Source organism: Lepisma saccharinum, chromosome 9, assembly GCF_977018435.1.
Source record: "Lepisma saccharinum chromosome 9, izLepSacc3.1, whole genome shotgun sequence".
Taxonomy (NCBI): domain Eukaryota; kingdom Metazoa; phylum Arthropoda; class Insecta; order Zygentoma; family Lepismatidae; genus Lepisma; species Lepisma saccharinum.
The window spans coordinates 39019237-39032063 of NC_139237.1; the positions used below are offsets into that span (position 1 = coordinate 39019237).

Sequence of the window (12827 nt, forward strand, 5' to 3'; positions counted from 1 at the left end):
TGGTCTTGTAGTTTCATAAGCGCAGGCTCCAAGTTAGTATTCCAAAGCTCGGGTCCCAGAATGGAACCCTGAGGACAACCTTTTGACGTGATCTTACTCATTTGTAGATCCGGATATTTGATGCTAATTTTTCTGTTAGAGAAATAACTTTTCAGAAGTAGGAAGAGTGTACCTGGGCAGTTCATATTTTTAAGTGTTTGAAAAAGGCTGGGCCACCACAAGTTGTCAAATGCCCCGGCGATGTCCACCATGATTCCAACCATGTACTTGTTTGGAGTGTTTTGTGTTGTAGACGATAGAAGGCGTAATGCATCGTCAGTGCATTTACCTTTCGTGAACCCAAATTGTATCCCTGATATGGGTTTGAGCAGGCGAAATTCTTTGAGTCTTTTTAGGATAAGTTTCTCGAAGAGTTTTCCCAAAACGTTGAGAAGGCATATTGGTCTGTATGAATTGACCCTGGTTTCATCTTTATTTGGATGTTTCTTGATGATTATTAAGTTTGCTTCCTTCCAGGTTTCTGGGAATATCTTCTGAACAAGGCACTCATTAAATAGTTGAGTAATGTAAGGCGTAAGTACTGGGGTGATTTCTTGTATTATTTCCACAGGAATTCCGTCTGGTCCCGGGGACTTCTTCATTTTCATGCTGCTTATTTCGTTTTCTACTTCCTGGGTAGTGAAAGGTAATATTGGTGATTCTGGATATGGCTGGTGATAGATTTTTCTTGTATCCTTATTTTCCTCGCTGTCGTTTTCAGGTTTGTCGTCTGGTATGAGATTCTTCATTAAGAAGTTGATGGTTTCTTCCAAGTCCTTTGTCATATTCGTGTTGTTCTCGTCATTAATTAAGGTGGAAATGGTTTGCGGTTTTTTTATTTTGCCGGTAGCGATTTTATACGGGGTGCCCCATTTATTTAATTCCAGACGTTTTTCGATGAAGATATTCCATTGTTGTGTCTTATAATTTAGTAGCTCGGTTTCGTATTGCTTTTTTTTGGCACGGTAAATCTGGAGGTTGGCATTTCTGTATTGTGCGATGATGGATTTTTGATATAGTTTCCTGGCTTTTTGCATTTGTTTCTTAAGGTTGGTTAATTTCTTTGGCCATGGCTTCCTCTTCATTTTCCTTTGGTTATTTCTGGGTGATGAATTTTCAATTGCTTGTCTGATGTTTGCAGAGAGTTCCTCTGCGAGCGTGTTGAGTGATTTTTGTTGGTCCAATTGTTCAGGGATAATGAGCTTTTCTAGGAATTTTTGATGATCGATTTTTCTCCAGTTCAATATGTTCTCCTGGTTTGTCTGTTCAAGCTGATGTTGCCTGTAGATTAAGTCGAATAGTATTAAGTTGTGGTCGCTTGTTGTGGCGAGATCTATAACTTTCCAGTTTTGGACATCGCCCAAGGCCCTTGCATTCGTGAGTGTTAGATCAATGTTGCTTGAGGCGCCCGCCCTTCCCCTGTAGGTGGGGGGATTATCTGGCTGATTTTCGACTTGTAGGTTGTGCTCAGAAATGAATTCCTCCATGGCTACCCACTTGGTGTCGGTTTCTTGGCTGTACCACCACGGAGAGGAGGAGTTCGTGTCAGCTGTGATTATGATCTTGTAGTTTTTGTACGCATTGCAGATCAGATCGATTTTTTCCAAATATGGGTCTATGTCATGGCTGAATTGAAAATAACTATTTATTAGGATCCAAGAACCATGCTCGGAAGATATTTGAGCGCAGTTTATGTGTGTGTCACAAAATTGTGCTATTTTGGTGATTGTTAGATTTCTGTTTAGGTTAATTATTGCTGCCATGGTTTGATTGCGGTCCTGAATTGTGTGAACGTTGAGTGGAATGTAGGGAATTTTGTTTTTGGATGTGTATGGTTCTTGCATGAGAATTATGTCAATGTATTGCTCTTTGCAGTAATTGATTGTTTCAAGTGTTGCAAGCTTGCTTCTTCTGGTGTTGATCTGTGCAACGCGTATCTTGTCGTTATCTATGAGTGCCGTACTAATTGGTGGCATCGGGGCCATTCGTTTGTAGCTATGAACTCCATTCTCCCGTGTGCCCTTACAAAGTCCGCGTAAACATCGTCAAGTACCAGGGACTCTCCGCGACGTCCGAAAGCTGTCTCGGTTAGCCAGAGCAGCTCCTCTGTGTCGGTAGGAAGGTTGTAAGTTTTTAACGTTATCCTGTCCACTGCTTCTGGTATGGGGAAGGTAATAGTGTTGCCCTTGCTATGCTTCTTCCTGACTAGTAGTCTCAGTGCAGTAATGAGAATATCTCTCTCTTCTAGGCGTGAAAGTTTCAAGTTGTGTTCGAAGTTTCTATATATTAGGTACGGATCCGAGGGATGGGATGAGTGTTCTGGCGAGGGTGATGGAGGTTCCGAGTCAGTATCGAGATCGGTGTCCTATAAGTCAAGTGTGTCTTCTGCAGTGAGTTCAATTTTCTTGAATGTGAGAGGGGTGTGAGATGATGTGTCAGATGTAGGTGTTCGTGTCAGAGTGGGTTTTATTACCTCAATTGGGGCAGAAGGTGTTGGAAAAGGGTCGTTGAGGATGGAATGGGTGTTTGTAGTGAATTTTATATTCTCCGATAGGTTGGACGGTTCAGTAGAGAGGTCGAGAAGGGTTGGGGGATTGAAGTATGTGCTATATGGGTACATGAAGGGGGGAGCTTCTGGGTTTAGCGTGGAAGAGTTTACTAAATCGATTGCTTTTTTTAGTCGGTATGCTGCCGCTCTTTTAGCGTTTCTTTTTCTTCTACTTGGTGGATTTCTTTTCCGTTTTGTTTTAGGGGTGTTCTCCATAGTCTGTCTTGTCCACTAGTCTTTGCCACATGAGGGTGTATGTTGGGCAGTCTTTGTTGTCTTTACTATTGCATGTTTTGTTCCTGTTTTTACATGGAATGCATGTTTTCGGTTGGTTTTTTTTATCACAGTGTTGGCGTTCATGATTCTCATTTCCACAATGGGTGCACAAGGGTTTGTTTTTGCAGTATTTTACTACGTGGCCCAGATCTCCACATTTCAGGCAACGTGCAACCACGATATAATCTTTGATGAAAAGAGATAGGAACGGTAAATATACGTTTTCTGTGCGAAGAAGGATTTTTCTAATTTTACTTGTGGTTTGTACAACTAGATGTACTGTGTTGCTGTTACGGGGTCCTGTTTTAAATCTCACATTGAAATCATTTGTGTATTCTTCATATGGAATTGATTCTTGGAGATTAAGGCTGTAAAATTCTGTGTAAAATTCCTCTGGGTCTTTATTGGCCGGAACGTCATATATGATCAGAAGTGGATCCTTTTTTCGAGGGTTTTCTACTTTGATGTTGTGTTTAGGAAGATCTTTATTATTAATTAATTTCTCGGCTCCTTCTCTGGAAGCTGTTTCCACTATCACCATTTGATTTGTGGTTCTTATGCTTTTGATTTTGATATTTTCCCTCACTGGATTTACTGTGGTGGTCAAGATTTCCTGTATCTTCTTAGCATTCATTTTCCTGTCTTTGTCGGACATAAAGACAGTGTGCTTTACGGTAGATGTGGCTTTCTGTATTTGTTGTTGTTTGTCAGTTTTTTTTGTTGATACAACCTGGGAGTATAATACGTCTTCTCTAGGGGTTGCAGATTGGACATGGTGATTTCTATCTTGAAGGATTTTATTTACGGCGTTGAGTGATTTGTTCTCCGACACTGTTTCTTCATGTAGTTGTTCTAATTTGCTCATCAGTTCTAAGAGGATGGATTTTCTTTCTTCTGATATGTTTTTATCTTTAGCGACGAGGGTAGTAATTTCTAATACCAGTTTTCTGTGCATCTCTAGCTTGATAGTCTGAGAAACGGGAACACTGTCTATTGAAGATACGCCAGTCGCATTGGAGTTTGATGTCTGAACGTTGGTGCCTGGTGTCTGGGAGGAAGGGGTGGCTGAGGGGCTGAAGGGGTTTGCAGGTGACGGGTTGAATGACTTTTTCCAGTGGTCCTGGGGCTGTTGTAGGGGCGAATCAGGCTTCCTTTTTGTCAGAGGTGAAGGTGGGGGGGAATGACGGACAGGGCCACCCTGTTCGAAACCAAAGTGAGTGTTTTGCTTGGGGGTAGAATTTTTGTTTTTGGGTGTGGCGCCACCGGTAGGAGCCATGAGGAACACCAACAGTAGTCCAAGTTGTGCGCACTGATGAAATCTGGATTAAAGAAGCCAATAGACGGAGAGCGGCCGTTAACTGCAATCGCACGGTCGCAAACACAGGTTGCCCGGTGCTACGAGAACTCACGCGTATTGTATAGTATTGGAATGGACTTCATACTCTCGAGTGACGTCACGCTATGTGAATGTCCTTTGTAACAGCTGAGTGAGTGAGAATGACGTCGTGAGTGAGAATCTCGGTAGAACCAAAGTGGTACAATTAAGAACATCATCTTTATATTTAACCTAACAAATTTCTAATTGTGTCTCAATATTCACATTTGAAATAGAAAGCATCTATTCGGCAGTAGTCAAAAATTAATTTAAATTTGTATAATGGAAATTGACATTGAAAGAGCTACACAAAGGAGGGTATCGATATAAAATGTGTACTTTGCAGAGGCATTGTTATCGGGTGACTCAAGGTTGGTGGACTGTAGCCTCTACGAGTTAAAGAGTCAGCCCATAGGTACAATAACTGGCAATGAAAATGAAACACAATTATCCTGAAATACTTCACTTCCGTGTAATGCATTATTTGGGTTGCGTAACACTGCAGCGATGAGTGAACTTTCCATTGAAGATTTACTATTAAGGTTCGCTCATCGCCATACAGTTAGGTAACACTCATAACGCCATAGGAAAGTAATTCAGGATCCAAGAGTCCCATTTTTTTTTGCCGGTGACTGTACTATAAATGATAGTGGAAAAGAGAAAGAGACGGAGTAAGAAACAAGGGACTATGAAAAGATGAAACCAGAGAACAGGAAGAAGAAATGATTGCCAAATGTCCTTTCATTGAGTAACGTGTGTCAGCACATTGTATTGTTCTCACGATGCTTGGCCAACGCCTAAACTTTTTGCCGGGGATCAAGCCACGCACCACTTACATTAGGAGCGAGAGCAGTAACTGTTGGACCACGTTCGAGCTCCATGTGTGTGAGCGTGAGTGTGTGTGTTGTGCCAAAGTACTGAAATAATAGTATTAATATTGTGTTTATATATTATATAAGGAATCAAGGGGTCCCTATATTAAAATATTTTTATATATTAATAAAAATATAAAAATGTACAAAAACCTGAATTACTTATGACAAGTGAGTACCATCCGTCGATAAATGCAACGTTTCGGGGGTCTTACCGCCCCCTTCTTCAGGCTTTCCTTAGGCACGTATCACCACATTGCCACGTCAAGTTGTATCAGACAAGGAAAAGGGTGTGGGTTGAAGTGGTAAAACATACTTGGATAAAACATGTCCTCGCCAAATACAAATTGATCGTATCCCTTACCATCTTACTATAAAGAACCCCCACAAAAATGAATATAAACGGTTATAACTATAAAATTCCAATCCTTCACATGGCCGTGTAGGCTACCAGCTGTTACTTCCTTATAGAATGCAGGAACCTGCCACAGACTATTTCCCTCCCAGTTAGCTCACACTCTCCACTCCATTATGTCATTTCCGAGTTAAAATCACTTATGTCCTGGTCCACGCGAATCACCACCGGCGTAACTTGTAAACCTATTTTGTTTTCTTTTTACCAATTTCCCATCCATTAAACATACTAATCCAAATGTCATCTAGATTTCAGTCTTCCCTGTTAAGTTTCTTATTTCTTTCCTTACAAATGTTGGCAGACTCGTATACCTTTCTATTAATAAGGAAATAAGGGATTTTGACCCAGAAATGATGTAATGGAGTGGAGAGTATAAGCTAACTGGGAGGGAAATAGTCTGTGGCAGGTTCCTGCATTCTATAAGGAAGTAACTGCTGGTGACCACACGGCCGTGTGAGGGATTGGAATTTTATAGTTGTAACCGTTTTTATTTGTTTGTGTGGGGGTTCTGTATCGTAACATGGTAAGGGATACGATCAATTTATTTTTGACGAGGACAAGTTTAATCCAATTATGTTTTACCACTTCAACCCACACCCTTTTCCTTGTTTGATACAACTTGACGTGGCAATGTGGTGATACGTGCCTAAGGAAAGCCTGAAGAAGGGGGCGGTAAGACCCCCGAAACGTTGCATTTATCGACGGATGGTACTCACTTGTCATAAGTAATTCAGGTTTTTGTACATTTTTATATTTTTATTAATACATAAAAATATTTTAATATTTGCTAAAAGTGAGTAATTTGCACAACACAAAATATGAATATCAAGGGGTCCCAGGTTCGATACCCAGTGGAAGCACATGGCACGGTGATTCTGATCACACTTTAAATCGAACAAGGACACACATCGTTTATGATGATTATGATCCTAACAAACTCCCATGGCAGAGTAGTTAGCACGATGCCAGGGGTCCCTGGTTCGAATCCTAGCCAGGGCATGGGTGTTCCTTGTGAGTGTCTTTTCACCAACATTATCATATCATCACTCATTCTCATTTTCATGATTAGCTAGAAGTGGCAGAAGAGCGAAGTATAATAAACAAAATCAATCAATCAAATCGAACCTAAGGAACTCCCCTTCCCAAAATATTTCGCTCGGCAAGGCCCCAATATAGCATAACTAAACATTGAAATGCAATTGAAACATCACAACTGTTTGAAAAGAAATGAAACCCGACCACGTGGTGTGGTGGTTAGGGAAACACGATGCGACAGCAGGGCTCTTGGTATCTAATTCCAGATAAGACAAGAATAATTTCATTGGGTTCGTTTTAGCATGCACACTGTCTGACTAGTCTAGAGAAACAGACAAGAGGCATAGAATAATTCTAAATAACACTACCGTGGCTACCAGTTCGTCAATGTTGTCCCTTTTCTCTTGTTCCAAATTATGCAGCTTCTGGTTGATCTCGTTCAGCCTCTTCTCGGCATCTGCTTTCAGAGTTGCAAGCTCAGCCTTAGTTTCAGTAACTGAAATGATATTCATGCATCAGAAATTGACATTACAAAAAAATATGGAGCTACACAATACTAGAAATATCTAGAAGCAAATTAAACTTAAGGAAATTTGCAATCCACAAATTATACATAGTTCAGGACAAATTTTAAGAAATTGAACCTTATCATCTTCACAATTTTCAAAAGGCATGAAGAGCAGTGTGGTCACCATATAATCACTTGGGTGTCCTTACAAGAAGTGATTGAAGTGACATGTGGTGGTCATCCGTCCCTTTCTGTATCATCATCACTGTGAGGGAGATAAGGTCCAAGTATCTTTAAGTTTGTTCGGAAGAGTATAATTGTAGTGTTAGGCTGGACAAAGCACCTTCTGCTCTGTGCTCAGCAGCTCGAGGGCAACATATTAAACACATAAAATATATACACATCTCATGGTTTTTGGAGGTAGTTGTTGAAACATCTTGTATTGATAGCTTTTGCACCACACCACAGCAAATCTGACTGCAGAAAACATTTTCTGAGAAAAGCCTAGCCTGATTTGAAATATCATTATGACCTCCCCTCCCCCTTTGAAAAACCTGAATCCAAGATGGCAAAGTTCAATATCGTGGCCATGTTGCAGTTATCAAGGTAGGCCCCCACTCCTTGTTTGCTGAAGTACCCAGACATTTGATTTTCAATTCCATTTCTGAAATAAAATGGTGTCCAGTAATTTTTTACTCACCCTGTGTGTGTACTGTTGTCACTTTTTAAAACAATTTAACTGTGCACTAGTGCCTTGCAATAACAAATTGGTATTTGACTGAATTATGTATTGTGTGCAACTTGGGTTGGATATCACCTGTCCCTATTGTGCTACAACACCATTTTCTGATTTTTGAATTTCTTTGTATTTTCAGTGACATGCAACATGAATTGGGTGATAGATTAGGAAGCAACATCATGTGTGTTTCCTGAGCCCACATCAGGATTACTACAACAATTAATGCCACATTCGTGGGCAGATTACAGTTACATTATCAGCCACACAAAATATGCATATTTTGACATGTAAGGCGTATTTTGGATTTATTACTTGCTAATGTAAACAATCTGTGGGTATTTTGTAGCTTGTGTTCCTTGCGTGCAGTCTTGTTTGGTGTTTAAACACCATCAGACTGTGATCAATAGTTTCAAAGTTATGGTGTCCTGAAGTTGGCTCCAATGCTCATTTCTCAGATTTGGGCCACATTTTCTCCCACAGGCTATATATAACTCCAGAACTATTTCTCAGGGGAAGCTAAATTTTGGAATACGAACCTTCCAGACATGGCTGAACCATTATGCCTAATTTCATCCATGACCATGGCCATGAAGATCGTAACCTGGTGCGTCTGGTTGAACTGATAGGAACATGGCCTTATAAAAATGTTGAGGTGGAATTTACATGAATTTATACTAGACCATTCGTGGGGGAATATACCACTAATTTTTCTTGCTACGGAAGAGAGACTCATTTGAGAGTTTCATTTGATTGCGATATCAACGAGGTCTCAAGCAAACCTTTATAGAAGGGATTCTATATGCTGAATACACTGGCGTACACAGAGGGGCGGTGGCTGATGGGGATACAGCCCCTCTGAAAGTTTGAGAGAATCAACATTTTCAAATAAGAGTATAGAAGAACTCTCGAAAAAGCAGTGATAAATGCAACCCCTCTTAAAATGACCCCCCGACTGCTATTTTTTGAGAGTGGAAAGTTCTAAAAATACGAAATACCTTATTATGTATGCAGAACCCAAGATAATAGCTATGTACTATACACCTTTACAATTCCACCCTTCCCTCCCAAAGAAAAATCCGTTGTATGCCCGTCGTTGAATATGATTTATTTATGGAAAATTCGTCACACTTTTGAAAACCAACATTTAAAAATTCATGTATCTTAAATAAAAAATTCAGGGCCAGCTATAGGTGGGTGCAGGGCCTGGGGCCTACAATGTACGCGGAGCATATAATGAAAATTTGAGATATTTTTGTTCTGAAGACCATGTATCTTACATCACAAAAGAAACATTGTTACAAATAATAACTTTTAGTATTATTACCTAAGAGTAAATAAACATAACATGTTGACTGTTAAAAATATGAATTATGGGAGGTAAACAAAAGTTCCAAAGTTAGTGTTCATTTTCATTCCGATATGTGTCGGGGTGTGACATTCATTATATTTAATTACAAAACTGGTCATGTTCAATATCAAACTATTATTTTACCTATCAAAGTGGAAATTTTTAATCATTTCCAATAATTCAGTAATTTTTGATATTTTAAGTATGTCAAAACAATCCATGAAGTCAGGAAATAGATTAGTTTCTTAATTGGAATGACCAGCAAGCTCGTAATAAACTGCACAAAAATAATTATTTTTACCTGGCACAGGGCCCTAGGGGCAGCTCTGGTAACTGTGTTACGAAACTATTCGTTTGAGGGGGGCCTACCCTATGCCTTTATTGCCGCCTCTGCATCATATGCAGACAAAGGTGAACGAGCATTCCATATACCGAGCAGTAGCATGAGCTACCCTTGCCTAGGGAGTGGGTGGTCAGCTGGTATTGAATATTTTAAACAAAACACCGTGTGTGAAAAGACAGATAAAATTCATATATGTCATTTAGATTCTGCGTGTTTGTTTCATCATCAGGAAGAAACGTTTTAAGTGAGAGAAACAAAAAAAAAAGGTAAAGCGTTCCCCTGTGCTTAGCACCATGCCATGAAGGCGTATAGGGGGTGTGGGGGTAACGCCCCACACTTTCTTGATCCGGTCGAGAGTGGGGGTGATGTGATCAGCATCATGCCCCTGACCACCTTTACCCCCCAGGGTTTCCCCCAGGTACCCATGTTACTCGACGCTGGGTGGGCGCCGGGGCTGCTTCCATCGTTAGATAAGTTCCCGGATTTGAACCGGTCGGGGATCGAACCCGGGACCTTTAGCATGGTAGTCAGACGCGTTACCGACTGAGCCACCGAATAGAAATGAGAAAGAAATAAACAAAAAGGAAAAAAAAACGACCAGATACTGAGACAGAGAGAAAAAGAAGAGCAAGAAAAAAAAAGAATTGTGCTAGAGAAAGCGAGAGAACAGAAAGAGGGGGAGAAATAGATAAAGAATGAATTAAGAAAAAATTAATTGATTGATTGATTTTAAGTCACTTTATGCACAGTAAGGCTAATTGGGACTGGACCTACAGTTTAAAGTGGGATCCGAACCACTATGTGCCTCCACCAGGTATCGAACCCGGGACCCCTTGATTACAGGGTGACGACGCTAACACTGCGCCATTGGGGAGGCCTAAATAAAAAAAAGACAGAAAAACAAAGAATACAGAAAAAGGTAGGAGATGGGCACAAAGAAAGAGGCTCTAAAAAGCAGATACAAGAAAAACATAAAAGAGTTACATAAGAATGTTACGTAACATTTCGTTGTTCTTGGAGGCTCTGCGAGTTCCCATGATGGCAACATACCCGAACGCAATAAAAATATACACATAGCAGATTTATCTACTTTCTTTTTGTTTGTTAGTTCTGAACACTGAGACTTTGCACCCCACCAAACCGGATATTCTCAGATCTTACCGGTTAATATAGCACGTTCAAAGCACATGTTAAATTAAAGAAAATGATTATCGGAAGTGACGTATACCATACAAACCTTCGTGCTCCGAATCCTTCCTCAGCTGGGTGACCACCTTGTTGTGTAGCTCATTGCTCATCTTTATCTGCTTCTGCCAGTTCTCCTTCTCCTTCACAAAGCTCTGCAACAATGGAATGCGATTGTTGAAACTCTATGAGCAAACATGTTAACGAACAGTCACCATTCCTTCGAAGTAACAAGTTACTTGCAACTCACAGTGACACTTACCGTTTTAAGTTAACAGTAGCTAATATCTTTTTTCAAATTAGTAGCAGTGTCTCAGTTACTTTCGAGCAGGGTGGATAAAAAATCATGATTTGAAGACTAAAATTGATAAATGCTGTAAGTGCCACAATAATTCAAACACCGTTTTCCAAGTTAAACTGTGAAATGTGCCATGCTTTATAATGTGGTAAACCTGAAAGTGGCTGGTAGCCCTCTAAGTAGCTCTAAGGGTGTGTAAAGAGGTCACTGGTGTGCACGTTTTTACACGCTGATGTGGGGAACGATGCGATTTCCCAACATTTTTGCTTTTGGCACTTAGAACATTTACCACTTTTAGTCCTCATTTTTATTTAAATCGAATTTCTTGATTTTTTAAAAAAAACTTGCTTAAAATTGATTGTATTGGTTTTGGTACCATACATATAGATTATGTTTTTTTATAGAAAGCCTTTTTCTAGTAAACGGCTCTATAAAATATTTGAACAGCTTGATTAAAGCAAATAAAAAAAATATATGTAAATATACATTGTTTACATCTGTTACTGATACTGTATATATGAACCTACTATGGAAATGTTTGTTGAGTGTGTTAATGAAACCATAATAATTTCAGTAACTTTTCTTCCTGTGAAAATAAAACATTCTGCATGTGCTCCATAATTGTACCTTGAAATATTTTTTTAGTCTTTGTAGCTGAATTTTGGCAACTTTTTAAATGACAGTTTACAAAATATCAGCTGCAATGTTTATTTGCAGTTTAATGGTAATGACACTATCTACAGTTTAACGTGATTGGCATTTTGTATATTTTTCTACACAATATATTTGAGTTTTGCCCATACAAATTATTGAATTTTAAATCAGGAGAAATGTAAGTGTGTTTATAGTTTACATATTACATTTCGTTCACACCATCAGTACATATATTTTGTTTCCTTCCTTTTTCTTTCTTAGAACCTAATAAACAACACTAAATGAATTCAAGATTAATGTACTTTCACAAAGTATTTACAACATCCATATGTACATTATTCTATAAATTATTTATCTAAATTGTGATAAATAAACCTGATTTGAAACAATCCACCTTGCTTTCAAGTAACAAAATTAAGAGTTAATTTTCAGTCACTTTACCAACCATGGTGAATAGCTTCATTGTTCTTTCACTTCACCCTTTGTAAAAAGCTTATCATCAAAAAGGTATTAGAGCCAAATATTCTCATTAACACCATGAGAAGATTGTCTCCTCATTCTCTCAACCGAGAGATAACAATTCATATTATCTATACTGAAATAAAGCCTACGCATCAGACTTCCTACTGAACCTACACCTTATCATTCTACCTACTTGCAAATTGTAGTTGTACTTGTCAATTTTTTTAATATAACTTCGTTTGTAATCACTCTCAAATGAAAGAAAATCTTTTTCATCAATAGTTTTGCATTACCTTAACCAAGTACTCACCTCAAAGAATGAACAAGTTGAATATTATCACATTTGTCAGCACAAAATAATTATTTTATCACTCAAGTTACCATTACGTGTAACAACCTACAACATTCCCGGAAATTCCATATGTAGCTACTTGGTTCAAGATTAATAAACAAAATTACGTTTCCAAAAATAATTTATGTTTTAAGTCCACTTTATGCACAGATAGGCTAATCAGGACTGGATTCGAACCACAGTGCAATGTGCCTCCACCAGGTATCGAACCTGGGAAATTTGCTTGTAAAAAGAAGTTGACAATTTACAAGTAGGTATATGAGTTATCGATCGATTGATTGAATTAAAAATTGTGGCTGCGTCATCGCTTAGGCTATTTTGCACCCATCACATTATACAGGCCCCAGCTCCTTATCATAACTAAAATAAAAACCATGG

General features: G+C 39.0%; 1 protein-coding gene across 5 annotated transcripts in view; it reads right to left on the bottom strand.

Annotated features, from left to right (window-relative positions):
• LOC145992631 (uncharacterized) overlaps positions 1-12827 on the bottom strand; it is a 59933-nt gene that overhangs the window by 9780 nt on the left and 37326 nt on the right. For 2 of the 5 annotated variants that reach the window (XM_083128994.1, XM_083128999.1), the window contains 2 exons: positions 10727-10838; positions 6929-7056 (listed from right to left, as the gene is read on the bottom strand). In XM_083128994.1, the coding sequence (XP_082985120.1) occupies positions 6929-7056; positions 10727-10838 (240 nt within the window). The remainder of the gene's footprint in view (positions 1-6928; positions 7057-10726; positions 10839-12827) is intronic. The other 3 variants (XM_083128996.1, XM_083128998.1, XM_083128995.1) reach the window with 3 other exon arrangements.